At 36.5% G+C, this 22330-nt stretch overlaps 1 protein-coding gene across 6 annotated transcripts in view; it reads left to right on the top strand.

The window, feature by feature from the left end:
• Positions 1 to 22330, top strand: part of ARHGAP32 (Rho GTPase activating protein 32) — a 411930-nt gene that overhangs the window by 364022 nt on the left and 25578 nt on the right. For all 6 annotated transcript variants that reach the window (XM_049857308.1, XM_049857307.1, XM_049857306.1 and 3 more), the window contains one exon: positions 14007 to 14156. In XM_049857308.1, coding sequence (XP_049713265.1) covers positions 14007 to 14156 — 150 coding nt within the window. The remainder of the gene's footprint in view (positions 1 to 14006; positions 14157 to 22330) is intronic.

The raw sequence follows: 22330 nt of genomic DNA, 5'->3' as shown, positions 1-22330 counted from the left end.
ACTATCTCGATAGGTATTTTTCACAGATGAGGAAAATAAAATACCAAGAGGTTAGGTACTTTGCCCCTGATCACACAGTAAATACAGAGGCAAGATTGAAGCTCTGGAAGTCTCCCAAGCCTATATCCCTCACCACCATGTGAATTGCATTGCTATGCACTAGAAAAAGCACTTAGAAAATGTGATTTAGAAAATAGACACTATTTACAATAGCAACAACAACAACAAAAAAAACCTAAAGTTCCTAAGAAGAGCTATAATAAAAGTGTAAGATCTTCATGGAAAAAAAATTTTTTTAATATATTGAAGGACACAAAGAATAATAAAAGTGGAGAGATACTATGTTCATGGATAGGAAGGCTCAGTTTCATAAAGCAGTCAGTTCTCCTGCAAAATAATTATAATTTGGGTTCCCAAAAGATTTTTTTCCTATAAATTGATAAGCTGATTTATATAAAAAAAAAAATTCGTATGAAAGAATAAAGGTCTAAAAGTATAAAGGCAATTTTGAAAAATAAGAGTAAGTAGAGGGACTCATCCTTTTAGATTTAAGACATTATAAATTAGAAGCTATGAAAGAGAGGTATGATGGAGATACACATAGACTGATAGAACTGAGAGAACTCAGAAACAGACCTCTTCTTGCCCCCAATATACACAGTACGCATTTTTCATATAAGACAGAATCAACCTTCCAAATGAGTGGGAAAAGGATTATTCCATAAAAAGTGATAGAATAACTGGTTATGCATCTGGAAAAAAGTAATAAAATTTCTATTTCACCTTAAATACAAAAAACTTTGAAGCCAACTGAAAGTCTAAAAAATGAAAAAACAAAAGTTTTAGAATAGGACGATATGTTTATGACCTTTGGGTAAGGAAAGGTATTCAAAGCACAGAAATTACACGTTAATGAAATTTTAAAAGTTGTACAACAAAAGACAAGCCACAGATTTAAAAATGTGTGCGACATGTATAACTGACAAGGGATTCATTTCCAGATTTATAAAGAATTCTTTCCAATCAATAAGAAAAAAAGACAACCAAGTAGAAAATGCACAAATGATATGAACCATTATTTCACCAAAGAGGAAAACCAAATGGCCAATAAGCATATGAAACAATGCCTAATATAATTAGCAATCACAGAAATGCATATTAAGCAAAATACAATTTCATACTCATCAGATTGGCAAAATGAAGAAGTCTGACAAAACTGAATAGGACAAAGATATGGAGAATAAACCCAAAAATACTTCCTATGGGAGTGTATGTTGGTAAATCATTTTAAAGAATATTGTAGCAAAGTTAAAATGTGGTTGAAAAATAGCACACTCAGCAATCCAACAATTTTACTCCTAGGCATGAGCACCATGGTCTTTCAACTGCATCAAGAGAGACACTTAGGAGATTGCTAAATGCAATAAAGATTATAATAACAAAAACTTGGAAACCTCTAAATGACAGTCAACAGGAGAGTGGAAGTAAAATTTGTGATATATAGTTAGAAGGGAATAATACTATAAGCTAGTTAAAATGAATATACTGAGCCACAAGTACCATGGATATATCTCAAAATATGTAATTTTACAGAAGGGTTAATATAGTAAGATTCCATTTCTCTGAACTTTTTAACACATGCAGGCTGATAATATTTACCAGCTATGGCTCCATAGGAAACCCTGGTGGCATAGTGGTTAAGTGCTACGACTGCTAACCAAAAGGTTGGCAGTTCAAATCCACCAGGCGCTCCTTGGAAACTCTATGGGGCAGTTCTGCTCTGTCCTGTAGGGTTGCTATGAGTCAGAATCTACTCAACAGCAATGGGTTTTGTTTTTTGTTTTTGTGGCTACGTAAGGAGTCACTGGGTGGTGCATAGGGTTAAGCACTCAAGTACTAGCCGAAAGGTTGGCTTCTTGAACCCACCCAATGGCACCTCAGAAGACATGCCTTTCGATCTGCTTCTGAAAGGTCACAGCCTTGAACACTGAAAGGAGCTGTTCTACTCTGCACACATGGGGTCACCTTGAGTCGGAATTGACTCAATGGCAATGAACAAAAACAAATGGCTAAATACATGTGCAGTAAAAGTATAAAAAGCCTCATGAGATGACAAATGCCTACATTCGTGATAATGATTCTCTTTGTAGGAAAATGGGATTTTGGAGACATACGTAGACAGAGGCTTCACCTGTATCTGTAATGCTTTATTTCTTCAATCTGTTGTTGTTAGGTGCTGTCAAGTCAATTTTGACTCATAGCAACCCTATGTACAATAGAACAAAACACTGCCTGGTCCAGCACCAGCCTCACAATTGTCGTTATGCTTGAGCCGGTTGTTACAGCCTCTGTGTCAGTCCGACTTGTTGAGGGTCTTCCTCTTTTTCATTGACCTTTTCCTAAGCATGATGTCCTCCCACGGACTGGTCCTTCCCGATAACATGTCAAAGTGTGTAAGGTGAAGTCTTGCCTTCCATACCTCTAAGAAGCATTCTGGCTGTACTTCTTCTAAGACAGATTTGTTTATTCTTTTGGCAGTTCGTGGTATATTCAATATTTTCCACCAACACCATAATTCAAAGGCGTCAATTCTTCTTTGACCTTCCTTATTCAGTGCCCAGCTTTTGCATGCATGTGAGGTGATTGAAAACACCTTAGTCTTCAAGGTGGCGTCTTTGCTTTTTAATACTTTAAAGAGGTCTTTTGCAGCAGATTTCCCCAATGCAGTGCATCATTTGATTTCTTGACTGCTGCTTCCATGGGCATTGATTGTGAATCCCAGTAAAATGAAATCCTTGACAACCGCAAACTTTTCTGTTTATCATGATGTTGCTTACTGGTCCAGTTGTGAGGGTTTTTATTTACTTTTTATAGAGGTGTAATCCGTACTGAAGGCTGTGGTCTTCGATCTTCATCAGTAAGTGCTTCAAGTCCTCTTCACTTTTGCAAACAAGGTTCCGTCATCTGCATCATGCAGGTTGTTAATGAGTCTTCCGCTGATCCTGATGCCCCATTCTTCTTTATATAGTCCAGCTTCTTAGATTATTTGTTCAACATACAGATTGAATAGGTATGGTAGAAGGATACAACCCTGATGCACACCTTTCCAGACTTTAAACCATGTAGCATCCCCTCATTCTGTTTAAACGACTGCCTCTTGATCCATGTACATATTCCTTGTGAGCACAGTTAAGTGTTCCCATTCTTTGTAATGTTATCTGTAATTTGTTATGATCCACACAGTCAAATGCCTTTGCATAGTCAATAAAAACCCACTGCCATCGAGTCGATTCCGACTCATAGTGACCGTATAGGACAGAGTAGAACTGCCCCATAGAGTTTCCAAGGAGCGCGTGGTGGATTTGAACTGCCAACCTCTTGGTTGGCAGCTGTAGCACTTAACCACTATACCGCCAGGGTTTCCTAGTCAATAAAACACGGGTAAATATCTTTCTAGTGTCCTCTACTTTCAACCAGGATCCATCTGACATCAGCAGTGATAGCCCTCATTCCACGTCCTCTTCTGAATCCAACTTGAATTTCTGGCATTTCCTTATTGATTTGGTTGGACCACCTTTCTTTGGAATAGGCATAAATGTGGATCTCTTCCAGTGGATTGAACAGATAGCTGTCTTCCAAATTTCTTGGTCTTGAAAAATGAGTACTTTCAGCAATACATCCATTTGTTGAAACATCTCAATTGGTATTCTGTCAGTTCCTGGAGCCTTGTTTTTTGCCAATGTCTTAAGTGAAGCTTGGTCTTCTTTCTTCAGTATCATCGGTTCTTTATCATATGCTACCTCCTGAAAAGATTTAATGTAGATCCAGTTCTTTTTGGTACAGTAACTGTGTATTCCTTCCAATCTTCTTTTGATGCTTCCTGCGTCATTCGGTATTTCGCCCATAGGATCCTTTACTATTGCAGCTCAAGGCTTGAATTTTTTCTTCAGTTCTTTTAGCTTGACAAATGCCAAGTGTGTTCTTCCCTTTTGGTTTTCTTACTCCAGGTCTTTGCACATGTCATTATGATACTTTGTCTTCTTTAGCTGCCCTTTGAAATATTTTGTTCAGCTCATTTACTTCTTCATTTCTTCCTTTCGCTTGAGCTAAGTGAGTTCAAAAGCAAGTTTCAGAGCCCCTTCTGATATGTTTTGGTCTTTTCTTTCTTTCCTGTCTTATTAATGACCTCCTGCTTTCTTCGTGGATGATGTCCTTGATGTCATTCCACAACTCATCTGGTCTTCAGTCATTAGTGTTCAACATGTGGAATCTATTCTTGAGATGAACTCTAAATTCAGGTGGAATGTACTCAAGGTTGCACTTTGGCTCTTGTGGACTTGCTCTGATTTTCTTCAGTTTCACCTTGAACTGGCACATAAGCAATTGATGGTCTGTTCCACAGCCGGCCCCTGATCTTGTTCTGACTGATGATTCTGAGCTTTTCCATCATCTCTTTCCACAAATGTAGATTTGATTCCTGTGTATTCTATCTGGCGAGGTCCATGTGTATAGTCGCTGTTTATGTTGGTGAAAAAAGGTATTTAAAATGAAGAAGTTGCTGGTCTTGCAAAATTCTATCATGCAATCTCCAGCATCGTTTCTGACACCAGCGCCATATTTTCCAACTACGTATCCTTCTTCTTTGTTTCCAGCTTTCACATTCCAATTACAAGTAATTATCAATTCATCCTAACTGCATGTTGGTAAAAATCTTCAATTAATTCATCTTTGGCCTTCGTGGTTGATAAGTAAATTTGGATAATAGTTGTAATAACTGGTCTTCCTTGTAGGTATATGGATATTATCCTATCACTGGCAACATTGTACTTCAGAACAGACCTTAAGATGTTATTTAGATAATGAATACAATGTCATTCCCGGGACAGTATATCATATGATTGTGTGATTCAGAATGGCCAATACCAGTCCATTTTAGCTCATTAATGCCTAGGATGTCAATGTTTATGCATTCCATTTAATTTCTGAGGAACTGACAGATGCGTGGGGTATTTCTTTAATTAAAGAAAGGACATTTATTTTTTGAAAAACAAAAATCTAAGGAAATAATATGGCAAAATATGATTTGGAAAAACTAGATGATGGGTAGATGGGCCTTCGTTATATTATTCTCTTAAACTTTTCTGCGTATTCAAAGTATTGAATATTTTAAAAATTAAATTTTTTTATTTAAGCTAATATACGTACTTTTTAGTATATGTACATAGGCTTTTAGTACTTTGTATCAGTTCCTTAGCTTCTGATTATCCGGGAAAATCAGGACCCCAGACCTCTTTCTTCTGATCATGTTTTCCAGTTAGTATGTTCAGAAAACTGTCTCTAAAGACTTCTATTAGTACAAAGGCAAGCAAGCTTTATTTATTTTTTTTTATTGTGCTTTAGGTGAAAGTTTACAGCTCAGTTTCTCATACAAAAATTTATATGCGTATTGTTATATGACACTAGTTGCAATCCCTGTAATGTGACAGCACACTCCCCGTTTCCACCCACCCCATGTTTCCTGTGTCCCTCCAACTGTAACCAACCACAGGGTCTTGCCCTGTCTCATTAGTTGAGTGAAATAAGACAGACGCCACACCACCAGTGCAAGGGAAACAGAAGGTGGAAATTTATTGTTTGCACAAACGAGCAGCAACGTGGGGCCTGGCAGCTAAAAGACCACACGCTCACAGCCCCAGAGGAGCTTGGAGCTCTTATGCTCTCCAGTCCAGGAGTCTAGATTGACACCCAGAATCCTACACCCTGGTCTGTTCATGTCCATATTTGGAGATCCAGATGCTGAGTCATTTGCAGAGGAAGGAAACTTTGGCTTTGTAAATGAACTCGGGCGCAACTGTGTGCTGGAGAACATCTTCCTCTCAGGTGAAGTTCAGGTGCCAGGTCAAGTTCTGGGCCAGGGCCCTTCAGGTCCTGCACATGTGCCGAGATCTTGGTTTGCACACGCGTGGGATTTTGGCGCCAAATTCAAACTGCAATAGGCCCCGCATCGCAACCAGGCCAAGCTGCAGTTAGAAACCACAGCCTGGCAGGCTGCAAGGGAAGGGGGAAACTGCGGTGGAATGTGGGAAGCCTTGGTGGAGGCTTCACAACTAGGTCCTGTCCCTTCTGCCTTCTCATTTAGCCTCAGGACAGGAGCCACCCATTTGGTCTTATGTATGTGCTTGAACTAAGAATAAGAAGTACAGTCTTCAATGGGTATTAATTTATGTTTTATAAAAAAAAAAAAAAATTATGCTTTATAGTCCCGTATAATCTTTGTCTGAAGAGTGGGCTTCAGGAATGGTTTTAGTTCTGGGTTAACGATGAGTCTGGGGGCCATGGTTTCGGGAGTTCCTCCCGTCTCAGTCAGACCATTAAGTCTGGTCTTTTTACATGAATTTGAGTTCTGCTTCACACTTTTCTCCTGCTTTGTCAGGGACTCTCTGTTGTATTCCCTGTCAGGGCAGTCATTAGTGGTAGCCAGGCACCATCTTGTTCTTCTGGTCTCAGGCTGTTGGAGTCTCTGGTTTATGTGGCTCTTTTGTCTGTTGGCTTAATATTTTCCTTTTGTCTTTGGTGTTCTTCATTCTCCTTTGCACACCAATTGATGCATCTTAGGTGGCCACTCTCAAGCTTCTAAGATCCCAGACGCCACTCTCCAAAGTGGGATGCAGAACATTTTCTATATAAACTTTGCTATGCCAGTTGACCTAGATGTCCCCTGAAACCATGGTTCCCAGGCCCCGCCCCTGCTACTCTGTCCCTCGAAGTGTTTGGTTTTGTTCAAGACACTTCTTAGCTTTTGGTTTAGTCCAGTTTTGCTGACTTTCCTGTGTTATGTGTTGTCCTTCCCTTCACCTAAGATAATTCTTGTCTACTGTCTAGTTAGTGAAATTAGCATTATGCTGAGTGAAATTAGTTGCAAAAAGACTATTTATGAGACCACTATTATAAGAACTCAGGAAAATGTTTAAACACAGAAGAAGACATTCTTTGATGGTTACAAGGGTGAAGAGGGAGGGACGGGTATTCACTAACTAGGAAGGAATTCACTAACAAGCAAGCTTTATTTAGATCAGTAGCCTTTTAAATAGTAATCAGTTCAAAATTAAGCATAATACAATAGATCTTTTGTCTCAGCAATTTTTCCTTTTTGTAAATTTCACTTTTTAAATTTTCTTTTGAAAAGAAGAAGTTTTAAAACATTGTTGTTGCTGTTGTTAGGTGCTATTCAGTTGATTCTGACTCATGGTGACCCCATGTGACAGAGTAGAACTACCCCATAGGGTTTTCTTGGCTGTAATCTTTATGGACTCAGATTGTCAGGTCTTTCTCCTGTGCAGTGGCTGGGTGGGTTTTAACCTTAACCTTTCATTTAGCAGCCAAGCACTTAACCCTTGTGCCACCAGGGCTCTTTTTTAGAACATTATTCCACGTATACAATAACAAAGTGAGAAAAATGAATTTGACAGCTGTTTAGAGGAAAACTCTTCATCTGTACTCATTGGTGTGAGTAAATGTATTGTTATGCTTTAAACAAAAGCAAGTTATAGAATTTGAAGTTAAAACTCAAATCTTTTCACATTTATTTAACATAAGATATTTCAAGGTATGCAACAGAGACTTAGAATAATAAAATTTGGAAGATTATTCCAAAAAAAAAAAAAAAAAGCCAAACCCACTGCCGTGGAGTCGATTCTGGCTCATAGCAACCCTATAACCCTATAAGACAGAGTAGAACTGGCCCGTAGAGTTTCTAAGGAGCACCCGGTGGATTTGAACTGCCAGCCTCTTGGTTAGCAACCATAGCACTTAACCACTACGCCACCATGGTTCCCAAGTTATTAGAGAGCCTTAAATGTCATATAGTCAAGCTGCCTGGATTTGTCTTCCCTCCATTAAACTTCCACCAAATGGTCATCTGGTGTATGTTTGAGAACTTTGAGTGAAGACAGGATGTTGTATATAATGTGTGAAAGTCCACACTGGCCGTGTTAAACATTACACTCATTCTTTATTATACCTTAGGTTTAACCAGAACAATCTCCACGGATATTATCTATCCCCACCCTCACCTTCTAATTTGGTCTGCTTGATTTCCTGAATTTATTAGATCCCAGAACTTGATGTGTATTATCTGGGCTCAAGCTATCTTTCTTTCCACTAGGAGAAGCTAATCCAAGCCCAGACTTGTTCAAATCAGTCTGAAAAATTCCTGAGAACCAATTTAGAGGTCTGTGCCTTAGGTGAAGTATTATGGGAAAGCAAGAATTCAGTGTTTTGTTGGAGAAACATTATGCTTCTGTAATCAAAAACACCCATGGTCCCAGCTCTCCATGCCAGGGTTCACTGTGGCTTTCTCAACCGGATGTGTTTAGTATATCCCTATAAACTGGTTATTGGTATCATAAAGATTTACTTTGGTGATTCTAGGTGACGTTTGTCATAAAGCTTTTAACTACTAGAAAGACTGGTCTGGTAGGATTTGTCTCAAGTTTGAAGAAAGATTGCAAATATAAAATCTGTCATGCCTATTTAATGTTACATTTTGAGTTGAGCATAGGAACTTTGAATATAAGATGACATTTTTTGCCTTTGTATGAGCATTACTTTGCATTGTATTTTTGGTGTGTTTTATCTGTGGAAATACCATTGCTATTATTTTAGTGTTTCTAATACAGAATGTTTGTGAACTTTAACCCTGACACCCTCATCGCTGCATTCCAATGTCCATCTGTAGAAATGGGTTTGTAAACACTTAGCTGTCTAAAATCAACCCCCCTCTACCTTCCTCAGTAGAAGACTTCTGATGTCATTGACAGTGTGTCTTCATTCTACTCCTAGGTTATTATCATGAACAGGGAGGCAATGACTGTACCTTGTTTGTTAAAGGCATTTAGTTAGATTGGATGGATGGGTAGGAGACAGTGTGAATGTCAGAAATAAGCTCTCTGGCTATCTTATTATTTAGGAACGGTAGGAAAATTTAATACATGTATATATCAAGAGACATGTATATTTGGAAGTGTTGTTAGATCTTCAAATTTGAATATAGTTAAATTGAATATTGGTTTAAGTTTCTAATGCAAATTTAAACCAATAAAATATTCCATTTTTTGAGTTTAATGAAATATTCAATTTATTGAAAATTATCTCTCTTTAGAGATAATGGATTATTTAATTATGGATACTGGAGCTTCTCACTACAACTGTCTCTGCCTCAGTGAATTAAAATGCCAATAGCAAGAACAACAACAAAGCTAAAACTATACAGGACATAGTTTAATTCTTCTCTTATTTCTATCACCATTTTAAATATTAGTTATTGTATTGTCTCAGACTGGGCTATACATGGCAAGCAGAGACCACACCCACTGCTCCCCCTCCCATTCCAAGTTCAGATTTAAAGTTCCTGATTTATTTGGTAGCTTTTTAGAAACGTAATGGAAGCAAAGTAGCCACACAGAGGAGAAGCCAAGGCCAGAGTGGAGCATATGTCAATCAGCACAATGTCCCAGGACCTGGAGCCCCAGGTGGGGACATACAGTAGCTAGTGACACTTATTGTACTGCAGCCTTTAATTCTTTAGGCCTTATGTCACTGTTAAGGAAGAATAAACATGAGTAGTCTTTACCCTAACAGGAGAAGATAGCCAAGTTTCCTTGTTCTTCAGCCAAATGTAACATCAAAACAAAAAGCAGAGTCGTTGTCAAAGCTACTTAGTGTCTTGGCAAGTCCAGTTCCACACAAGCTGCCCTCTGACTAATGTGACTTTATTGTGTATGTGAGTGTGGTTGGTGGGTCATGATTGTAAGTCTGCGTCATTATAGTTACTGAATTATGAAAGTGTGAATTTACTGTATCATATTAATTAATTCTGATCAATAATTCCAAATAGGATATTGCTAATAGATAATTGCTGAAAGAAATAAGCATGATCTTTTCTCTACTGTTGGAGGACCCAGTTCAGAATGACATGCTACTGCTATAGTTTTTTACATGTTCTAGCTCTATTTGTACTGAAAATTATCTGTCACTCCATGCTTTCTGTTCTTTATTTCTGACAGTATTTCTATAGACTCATGAATTTTTATTTAATTATTTACTTGACATCTTACAACCAATTATAATAAAAAATCAGACTAAATCTGTTGCCATTAAGTCGATTTTGACTCATAGGAACCCTATATGACAGAGTAGAACTGCTGCATAGGGTTTCCAAGGAGGGACTGGTGGATTCAAACTGCTGACCTTTTGGTTAGCAGCCGAGCTCTTAACCACTGCACTACCAGGGCTCCATAGCCAATTAGTTATTCTTTATGTTGTTCAAATTGTCCCAAATCTGATTAGTTGAACTCTGTTCAAGCCTGATCCTTTTGGCGTGCCTCCATGAGTCTGGGCATTTCCTTGCTTCCTCTTGCAGTGTGATTTTCCCAGTCTCACCTTGTACAGCCAGGCACTTCAGTAAGGAGGCATGGATTGTTGTTTCAGTAGGGAATATTTAAAAGCCCAGATCTGAGACCAAAGTGTTCTTGGGAACTGTGTGTGTGTATGTGCGCACGCACGAGAGCGCGTGAGAATCACGAGTTCATGTTGATGTTTCAATTCAAAGTTAGTATTACATGGGTTTTTCATAACTTTTTTGATCTTGAATTGTATTTCTTTTTTCCCACACCAAAAATCTTGGTTCCTAATACCCAAACAAAACAAAACCCGTTGCCATCGAGTCGATTCCAACTTATAGCAACCCTATAGGACAGAGTAGAGCTGCCCCTTAGGGTTTCCAAGGAGCAGGTGGTAGATTCAAACTGGTTAGCAGCTGAGCTCTTACCCAGTACGCTACCAGGGCTCCGGCTTCTAATAACATTAATATATATATTTTTTTTTGTGTGTGTGTGTGTGTGCATGTATTTCTAAATTACACTACCAGTTCCAGCAGTAAAACAGCTGAGCAAAATTATATATTTCCTTGCCCTTTTTTGTGGTCCTTGGTATATATCCCACTAAGCTTGTGTAGTCAGAGTACTCTTGTACAAGCCATTTAAAAGAATTATTTTCTCTCTGTTGAGTATGTTACCAATTTGGTATACTATTAGATACATTTTTTTTTTAGTTTATTTTCAATATTACAATTTGCGTTTTTAGCCTTTTAAGTTTATGTTTGAATATGTAGAAAGAACATTAACATAACTCAAAAGTCAAAACTATATAGACAGGTATACTTGGAGAAGCCTTACTTCCTGTCTGCATCCTCCACTCTTTCTCTACCCTTGACAGCCATTTTTATTAGTTTCTGGTTTATCCTTCCAGTGTTTCTTTTTGCAAGAATAGGCATATATGTACGTACTTTTGTGTGTGTGTGTGTTTGAGTGAATTTTTGTTGGGGGGGGAGGTTGTTTGGAAGATGGCTGCTTGTGCCTCCTAATACTGAAGGACTGTTTTCTACCATGATTTCCCCACTGCCCTGGAGACTACGCCGTAGCAATAGGTAGAGACTTTCCTTAAAAAAAAAAAAAAAGTAATTTTCTGTGTGTCATATCTTATAATGTAGCATAGCTTATTCAACTAATTCCCTACTAATGCACATTTGGGTTATTCATACACATATTGGATTATCTTTAAAGTAAGCTTAAAAAAATAGTATTTCCTTTATAGGATGTGGTTAGAAATGAATGGTCAATAAATAAAGCATTTTGCACCGTTACTGGCTCATAGTAAATGTAAAATAAATGTTGGCTCTATCAGTATTATTACTAAACTATTTATTGTCTGTCTCTCCTCACTAAGCTCTGTGGCAGCAAGGACCTTGTCTAGTTTTTTCCCTGCTGTAACCTCAAGATTTAGTATAGTTACTGAGCTATAGTAGTATTAACATATTTGTTACTGAATGAATAATAGTTATTTCTCATTCCTTTGAGACTGTCTTGAAAAACGGGGACTAAAAGGAGACTTTCTTAACATAATGAAGAATACGTAACTCATACCAGTAATCAACATCATATGCAGTTATCAAGTTCAGCAAATATTTTCATTAAATTTGGCATCAAAATATGAATGCCTGCTATTAACATGTATTTTGGAAGTTCTAGCCAATTAGTAAAATTTGAAACAGAAATCAGAAATTACTCATTTCAGAAAAAGGGGTAGAATTACCATATTTGCTTTGATACAGTTACATGTCCATGAAACCCTAAAGGCTCAGCTAAAATTGTTGAGAGTTTAGCAGATGATCGGATTTGAAATATATGCAAAGAGGTGGTTTTCCAGCACACAGTGTGCCCAGTTAAACCCATAATAGAAGAAAGGCATTTTTCTGTAAGAGCAACGACGACAGTAAAACACCTAGCCATGTCCCTACCAAGAAATATGTGGAATGTGTCCTTTTATAGAGAAAATGTTACAAAGAGATATTGAAGATTTAGAAGAATGAAGACATACCCTGTTTCCAGGTAGAAATAGTGTAGACATTAAAATTCTTTCAAATTAATGTATAACGTTATACATTGTTGCAAAGAAAACTCACTTGTATATTTTTGGAAACGTTGTAAAAATTATTTTACAGTTCCTGTGGAAAATGCTTGGAAATGAACAGGAAGAGTTTAAAGGCCACTATTTACCTAAGATTCATAGCACATAATCCGTTAGGAGGAAATAAAATTCATCCCAGTGCAATACAACCCTACATACAGTGATGTTAGAGTGTATGTGACGGACTCCTGAATATACAGTTGGCATAGAAAAGAACATGTTTCTTGTTTTATCTGTGTCCAGTCTAGGATGACCACCTTGTCCTGGTTTGCCTGGAGACCTTCTAGTTTTCTGCAGTAAAAGTCCAATGTCACAGGAAACCTCTCTCCCTGCTCACCCTAGTGTGGTTACTTATCCATTACAGAAAAGATACTATGTCTGGAACTAGTGTTCCCTGTAAAATGAAAAGGAACAGATCCCAAATGTCTGGTCGGGTCCTGCATAACCCTAAAGGCCCATCTTGGCCACAAATTACTCTAGGCACCCAGAGTTCCCTCGGGAAGTGCCATCGGTTCATAGGGTGTTGGAGGATTTCGGTTCAGTCTAGATCCGTTAGTAGGATTCAGTAAGATGCCAGGTAACCAATTTGCAATCTGAGTCGGAGGATTGAGGCCACATGGCATAGTTGTCTATCCTTCAGGTAACCTCTAAGATCATGGTATTTGTCGTGGGTTGACTTTTAAAGTAATTATCCCTGTAGGCCGCTCTTCTCAGCATTTTTCTAGGAATTTGTTTTGAATTCTTTGGTTTTTTTCTCCCTAACGTATCAACCCCTGTAAATACTTTACTGTATACTCCTTTACTTATCTATTGCTTTGATCTAAAAATGCTTTAAGATTATGCATTTAGTATTTTATAGATGAATGTTGATACAGTATCTGTTTCTTTTAAATTTTTAAAAAATATTTATATAACCATTTGATTGACAAGTGTTTATATCATCGCAGGATTGTCCCCTTTATAAACTAAGAAAGAGGAAGTTGTTTCCTTTTTTTTAGTTGTACTCATGAAATTGCAACATGCTATGAAAAGTTTTCACCACCAAATATTTGAGAAATTGACTAGAAATAAAACTATGTTTACACCATTTTATGACTTACTTATTTTGAACATCTCCAAAGAAATGTATTAGAGTAAAACTGTAATGATACAATATCCTTCAATACGCTTTGGAAGATGGCTGCTTGACCAAGCTTGACTTAAAGGTCGAAGATGAGAACAGTTAAATTCGTTCGTAACCTCATCAAGTAAAATCACAGACTGGTGAGAAGAAAGTGCAAAATTATGATGTTACTTATGAAACAACTATTTCCTAAATTTCTACTGTAAATTTCCTACAGAACATAAAGTGTACTTGTATCAGGTAATTTTATGGTCAGCCTGGTGAGATAGCTATTTCTTTTCACTCTAAGTAAAATGTAACCTATTGCCACAACAAAAGTATTTTCTCTTTATTTATTGTTATTATTATTATTTTTTAGTGTCTAAAAAGCACGGCAAGCTCATTACTTTTTTACGCACATTCATGAAGTCTCGCCCAACAAAACAGAAACTGAAGCAGCGGGGGATCTTGAAAGAAAGGGTGTTTGGTTGTGACCTGGGAGAACACCTTCTGAACTCTGGATTTGAAGGTAAAAATAAAATGTATCAGCTCATAATCTCAGTTACTGACCTCTCCATACTGGATTTCTATAAACAATCAGGAAGCAGGTTAACATTTCATTTCAGTTGAACAGCGTATTGAGCTTTCTCAGGTACTCATCTCAGTGCTAGTACGGTTGAAAAAAATGAGAAGTCTAAGACAAGTACTTTGACATCATAGAAACTTATGACCTGTTTAGGAAGGAGAAGACAGTTATATAAAAGTTATAGCAATAAGGTCATATTGCATTATTTTTCTATCTGTATACATGGCTTCTTCAGCCAATATTCCCTCTCACATTTTATCCTAACTTATTTAATTTCTCCTTGGGAAAAAAAAAAAGTCATAGTTTTGAGGCTATAAAGTACCAAAACCAGTCTCCAAGTTTTATAGCTAAAAATTTAAATTCCTTTGCCTATAAATTAAGTTCTAAATCAAGGATTGAGTGGTTGGTTGAATGAATGAATGGATAGAATTTCCTTTTTTTTTTTAATTAGCACTTTCTTCTTCTGTCTCCCTTTGATATGTCAGCGTTTTAAGGAACTGTCTACCTAGAATGTTAAGTACTAGAAATAGATGATTTATGGAATTCTGAAACATGATGGGAACTGCTCATTGCATCTTTTGAGAAGACCAGTATCGAAAAGCAATGGTAAACACCATTAATAATATTAAGTCCAAATCAAGGCCTTTCTCATAGGTTAAGGAATACCAATAGATTTGTAGCATGTATTTAATACAAACTATTTTTTTAGTATACCATGTTTCTTGAGAGAGAAGACCAAATATTATTTTAAATAGATGTTAAGTGAACTTAATGCAATTCCTAAAACAAAACAAAAAACAAATAGACAAGCAAAAACCCCGAGTACTGTTTTTGAATGTGGAGAAATAAAGCAGTAAGACTGTCAAGAGCAGTGTGGGGGGAAAAAAGTCAGAATAGGAGAAGTCTAATTTTGTCAGATATTAGAAAAATATTCAAACCTAGAATGCTATTAGTGCAGAGAATGAAATATAGGTAAAACAACTTAAAATGTTCAGAAATAGTTCTTAGGAGATAAAAACAGGTTATGATAAAGTATGGTTTAAAACCAGGTCATGAAGAAGAGTTACTTATTAAATGTATATTGATACAATTAAATAGTGATTTAGAAAAAAATCAGTTTCCACTTTATGACACACTGAAAATATACTCCAAATATATTAAAGTTAATTACTTTAAACTTACAGAAATAGCAGTGCGCGATTATTTTGTTTTCAAATGCAAGAGGTATGATCTCTTTCTCATATTTAAGCAAAAAACATGTTATGAAGGAATAGGTGGCTTCAAATAAATAACTTAGAGCTAAGGAAAAATAACAGATGTAAAGAAAAGGGGCTGTAAACTGGGAAACGTACTCATTTTAAGAAATGAGAAAATGCTGCTGTCATAGTGTAAAATAATATCATTTGGATTTATGAGAAAATTAAATCCCTGAGGAGAAAAAAGGAGTCTTGGTGGTGCAGTGGTTAAGCACTTGGCTGCTAACTGAAAGGTCAGCAGTGGGAACCCATCAAACACCGTGGGGGACAAAGATGTGGCAGTCTGCTTCCATAAAGATTACAGCCTTGGAAACCCTATGGGGACAGTTCTGCTCTGTCCTATAGGGTCACTATAGGGTTGCTGTGAGTCGGAATCAACAGGACAGCAACAGGTTTGTTCTTGGTTTTTAAGCAGCAACAGGAAGAAACAATATAAATAGATAATTTTCACAAAGAGTTACATAGAAAACCAAATACAGAAAAGTGTTTGTTCTCATTTAGAATCATGGAGATGTATCTTTTTGTGATTTTGAGACTCTGTTCTACATTGATAATCTTAGTTAAAATAGCAAAGCTGTCTTTCTGAATTATAATACCAAGTGCCATTAAAAGTGAAGTGATTTTTACCAGTGGGTAAAAGTCATTGGTTTCGGGTAGCTCTGTGAATTAGTACAGGCATTTTGGAAAGCATTTTGGCACTTCATGGCAAGGGGCTTGCAGTGTCGCTTTCATGTAGCAATTCTACTCCTCAGGGGTTTAGTCTCAGGTTATGTTTCAGTACAAACAAAAATGTTCATTATAGCATTATGTATAAAAGCCAAAAAAAAAAAAGAATACCCAATGTTTAGGGGCTTAATGGTTTTAACTATTAAACATTTAAATTTGAATACGGTGTAGAAACCTGAAAAATGTTTTGTCTAAGCAGTATATACATCTCGTGGAAGTATGGATATTTAGGTAATATGTGAGATAAATATAATTATGATAGAGTAGCAGATATAGAGAATATTTTCATGTTTTTTCTTAGTTGCATTGCCCTTTCACTTAAAAAAAAAAGTATTACAAATGAATTAGTAAGACTTTATAAAGTCTTGAAAGATAAAACTGCCAAAAGCCTGTCAAGAAGAGAAAAGCCATATTGAAATAACTATAAAAAATGTACTTTCAGATTTTCTAAAACAATTACCAGCTAAAATTAGTTTGTGACATTAGAGTATAATTGTAATTTGATAAACTTTAAAAGACAGAAACCTTAAAGATTGAGGTCAGATGTTTTCTAGTTGGCATATTAAAATAATTGCCTGTTTTATCAGAGATGGTGAAAAATGAAGAATATATGTTTATTGGAAACCCTGGTGGCATAGTGGTTAAGAGCTGTGGCTGCTAACCAAAAGATCAGCAGTTCGAATCCACCAGGCGCTCCTTGGACACCCTGTGGGGGCAGTTCTGTTATGTCCTTTAGGGTTGCTGTGAGGTGGAATTGACTCAGTGGCAACAGATTTTTGTTTTTGTTTTTATATATTAATCTGAAGGATATTAATCTGAATATCCAGATATGCAAATGAAGACTAAATTAACTGGAAGAGGGAAACCTTTGAAATTTTATTAACTAAAATTTTAACTAGTAAAGAAAATGGTATTTTTAAAAAATATTAGAGTGATTTATCCTTGATTTAATACATATGTGAGGAATTATAGTTTTTAAGATTTTGAGAATTCGTGTATATCATATAACCCATTGCCATCGAGTTGGTTACAACTCATAGCAACCTTATAGGACAAAGTAGAACTGCCCCATAGAGTTTCCAAGGAGCAGCTTGTGGATTCAAATTGCTGACCTTTTGGTTAGCAACCGAGCTCTTAACCACTGCATCACCAGGGCTCCATATATACTATGTAGTCTGTAATTACAGTTATATATGTGTTTGTGTGTGTGCGTGTGTGTATGGGGGAGACATGCTATTTTAAAATCTAAATTAAAATAGAGTATGTTGTATATAATATTTTGAAGTCTAAATTAAAACGACTGAAATGATCCTGAAGGAGAATGTTCCATATAGTATGTATATTCCGATATTTGTATAAGCTGATAGGAGAGGTCTTGTAGACAGCCGACAAGGCTTTTCCTCCATTGGTGGCTCCTGGCACCATGGTCCACTCTAGATGATCTTTCTGAGTTTCCACTATCCCACACTGCAGTGGTTATAATTGAGTTGATTGAAGATTATATCACAATTTTCTGTATAACAGATTTTTTATAAATCTGCCCACATAATAGTTTTTTGTGGATTGTTGTTGTCTGTGCCATCAAGTTGATTCTGACTCATAGTGACCCTGTATAACCAGAGGTAGAACTGCCCCATAGGGTTTCCTGGGCTGTAATCTTTATGGGAGCAGATTGCCATGTCATTTTTCCCAAGGAGCCTCTGATGGGTTTTAACCGATAACCTTTCATTAGCAGCCAAGCACTGTGCCATCAGGGCTGCTTTTTTGTGGGCTAGTCTAACTTGTCCCTTGTATGGGCATTCTTAACTGTATAATCAAAATGGTTTTTATTTGTTTTTATCATAGTTCCTTTTTCTTTTTTTCAATCTGTTGCCATTGTTCAGTCTTGCTTAGGTGTGACCACTTAGTTTCTTGTTTGCCTTTCACTTATGAATATTTTCCAATTTGACCTACTTCTTTACTGTCTGCCACGCCCATTAGCTTTCAGACATCAATTCAGCAAGTTTTAGCTCTGTTTAGATGTTTCAGGTGTAGTGCCATTCTTAGTGTGATAGGAGGGGACAGATACCAGTATATCCTTTCTGAGAAATAAAAGGTCTTACTACTGTGTTCATGTATTCCTTGTTTATTCCAATTATGGTAAAATCTATTCTAATGGAACAGATAGTTTTTAGCTGTCATTGACTTTTTTTATAAGCCTTGTTTTACTTGCTGCACATATTTTAGATGAATTTTCTTAAAAGTTTGGTATGAGATTGCTAGAAAAAAAAGTGATAACTTTGTAGAAAACTATGTTTTATTTGTGTATATATATGTATGTGTATACATATAAATATATAGAGATTTTTTTTTTTTAATCTGAGGAGAGTAAACTGTTGACTTCGCATATTTCTGTACTTGAAATTATTTGGCCATTTCAACAAGAGGCTATTTATTTATTTAAACTATTGTAGATATACAGAGATTTTATAATCAGAGCACAGTGGAAAGAAATAAACAAGGTCCAAAGGACTCCTGAAAGTAATTCGTTAGGTAATGATATTTTCCTGAAAAAAATCATGACACATTCTAATGATTAACACTGTGCTGAACTCCTAGTCTCCTTCCTTCTCAGGAAGCCATGGCCCTGAGAAGGGAACTTGACTTTTTCATCTGTATCCTTAATGCTAGCATAATGCTGGGTATATAAAATGGACTTAATGACTAATCGTTGGCTGGACAGACTGATGAACGGAAGGATGGACAGAACGGAAATTGAACCAAACAGTCAAGAAAAGTCAAGGACTAATACATGGGGTCGCCATGAGTCAGAATCGACTCAATGGCAACTAACAACAACAATTCTTGTTATATTTACTTATACTTCTTTTAACCATGATTCTAATCATCTGTTTTAATACAAACATTTACTTATTATATCCCTATATGATGATTTTTAAAATACTAAAGTATTAAGTTGAAGTAGATTTGAAAAGTAATATTTAGAGCGTGTGTGAATAATTCTCTGTCATATCACCTTTTGGAAGAACCATTTTCGTAGTTTCTAATGTTATATTTTGACTAGGCGAGTCATTATTTAGTTTGCATTTGGCTGGTTTGTTAAAGGGTCTAGGGGGGAAACGTGGCTAATAAAGTCCTTTCTTTCTAGGAATTTCTTCCAAGATACAATATATTAGGTTCTTGTAGTGCTTTTCTACCATTAGTGAAAAAAGAAACCCTATCTTTTCTGTTTTTATCTTCCGACTGTTATTAAGTTTTCACACTCTTCTTCATAATGAAAGTTCATGCTTTCATCTTTCATTTTGTTGCCTGTTTTTATTAGATGTTTCGTTTGTCTTTCTTAAGATTATCATAGCAATGTTCAATTATGGAGTTGTTTATTAAACCCCATTACATGATTGTTTTATGGACATTCAGTCCTTTTATTTAGGGAGGACCAATATAAAACATAAATAAACAACTCAGATGTTTTTCATGAAGTGTTATGTCTTTAGAGGTTTAGCCGTAATATCAGGGAAAGACCTCTATCTAGATCTCTATATTTTTAAAGTTTGCTTACCTGTATGGGTGAATAGAAGCAGGTACGAGCCTAATATCACGTGGATGTAAGAGTCCCAGGAAAATTATGTATATTTTGTTAGAGATTGTAACTTACTTTGATGAAAGTTTTATAATGCATATTAGAAGAACCATTTTAGAAGTTTCTAATGTTATATTTTGATTAGACAAGTCATTCATAAGTGTGCATTTGGCTGGTTCATTAGAGGGTATGGGGGATTTTATAGTGCATGGTAGATTTTACAGACGTAAAATGCTGTGTTCTGAAAGGTTTTCCTTCAAGGCAAACCTTTTCTGTTCCTGATCAAGTTAGCATGTATAATGAGAAGCATTGTTAAAGAAAAATAAATAAATAAAGCTCTGTTTTCTTTCTGAAGAAATTGTTATTTATCCCAATAATATCTAAATATTTTTCCTTTGAAGTAGGTGATAAAAATTTCCCAGCCTCAATTCTTATTCTTCTATTACCTCTAGGTTTGTAGGATAGAAACTGAAGGGACTAGAAGTAGAACCCAAACTCTTATACACTTTGTATTTTGCATAGCGTTTTAATGTAGAGATTGCTGTTAATACCAGAGGCAGTCCACCAGAAATATCCGACAGCTCTTCTTGCCTTTCATCCCACTACAGAAACACATTTCCTTTCTTGTTACTAAAAGTGCTGGACATTTTTAGAGGTGGAAAGCATACAGCTAAAAATGAATACAGATCCATATGAAAACAAGGTCCCTACTCTGCTGGCTTGATCAAATAACTTTTTAGGATCTCAGGACACCTGTAAATTAATGCATTTGCTAATTTTGTACTTTGTGTCAGATCAGTGCTTCTGGGTTTTGAGTATTCAGTATAGATGATGGTGTCCTTTAAGAGCTCATAGTCAAGGGGGGGGCAATAATAGTATAAACAAAAAAAAAATGATAATTCAGAATGGAATGGTTCTGGGTGCCGCAGGTACCTCTACTTGTGGGTATTCAAAGAAGGCTTGTCTGAGAGTGATGGTTGCCTTGGTTTTGGAAAATAGCCAGTTTTCTATAAGAAGATGATGATAGAGGGAGAGTCCATAGAGAGGAAATTGTTTAGCAAAGGAGTTCGAGAATGACTGGGTTGTATGGCTAACTGTGAGACTTCAGGTGGCCTGGAGTTGCAAAATATACAAATACGATCATAGTAAATTGAGTATAAATGGTGAAGGACCTCAGCCACCAGGCAGTGTACTGCAGTGGTTAAAACCATGAGCTGGACTGCTTGAGTTAGAAACTCACTTGCGCCGTTGTTTCCTGCTTGTCTTCAGGTAAAACATCGTCTCCCTAAGCCTCAGTTTCCTTTCTGTAAAATCAGGGGAATCATAGTACCTCCCCCATAGGGTCTCTCTGACTATTAAATGAGAGTATCACTGTAAGACAGTCAGCCTGGCAAATGCTAAGTGCTTGGTAATATTAGATACTTTTTAAAAATTATTGAAAGTTAAGGAGTTTAAGTTTTAAATATAAATAATAGGATCTAACAGAATTTAAAAGTAGACTGCACGAAGGACAAGAGAAAGCAGGAAAATTCTGTTGTGTTAGTTAAGGAATGATATACTAATATACGATTTAAGTGAAATCATTAGCTAAAATGGTCTTATTAAAATATTATATTTAGTTCATCTGCCACTCTGAATGTTTTACTCCTGGTATTGTAGTTCTTTGCAGAACAAATAATATTCTTCCAGGCTTTTCAGGAATTTTAATTACCACTGTCGAACGAACACATGTAAAAAAGTCTGTAAATTCATCAGACCACATTGCAAATAAATGATGTTCACGTTTTAGCTATTATAGGTTTGTGAGTGATTATATATATATCATATACTTTGCAGGTTTTGTTCTAGACCATAGGTCTCAGGGTAGCTGTTGATTTGTGTCAGGCACTCACTGAGGTAACCAGAGAGAGTGCTCATCTTTCTTTATACTTGTCATTAGAATGCCCCTGAGTGAGGACCAAACCAAACCCATTGCCGTCGAGTTGATTCCGACTCATAGCGACCATATAGGTGAGAGTAGAACTGCCCCGTAGAGTTTCCAAGGAGTGCCTGGCGGACTTGGACTACCAACCTTTTGGTTAGTAGCCATAGATAGCACTTAACCACTATGCTTCCAGGGTTTCCTGAGTGAGGACAGCAATATGTTTAAAGATGGGCAGGATGTTAAAAGATTCCATCTATTTGAAATTGCTTTGTCCTTTGCATTATGTTGGTGTTTTATTTACTGTATAAAATTGGAATTCGCCCTAACTATGAAATGACAAAGGAAGCTCTTTTTAGAAGTGAAAAATTCTAGCTCTTAGAGGCAATGATGGTGTCCGGGATAAACATTTAAATTTATATATCCACTCAACGTGTATAGAATTCACCTGAATGGATGTGTTTTTTTCGTCTGGCATGCCGTGAGTACTAAACAGCTCACCGTACCATGTGGCCTGACCTAAATGAGTCCACTGCAGAGATGTCTCAGGGAGATTGGCCTGATAGTGTGTGGACTCTTTCACTGAACAAAATGTCCTAGATGGACTATCGAGGAGCTGAACATCTAGTGTAGA

Source organism: Elephas maximus, chromosome 17 (genome assembly GCF_024166365.1).
Source record: "Elephas maximus indicus isolate mEleMax1 chromosome 17, mEleMax1 primary haplotype, whole genome shotgun sequence".
Classification (NCBI taxonomy): Eukaryota; Metazoa; Chordata; class Mammalia; order Proboscidea; family Elephantidae; genus Elephas; species Elephas maximus.
The sequence above is the reverse complement of the archived record's forward strand: the minus strand, read 5'-3'. Positions and strand labels throughout refer to the sequence as shown.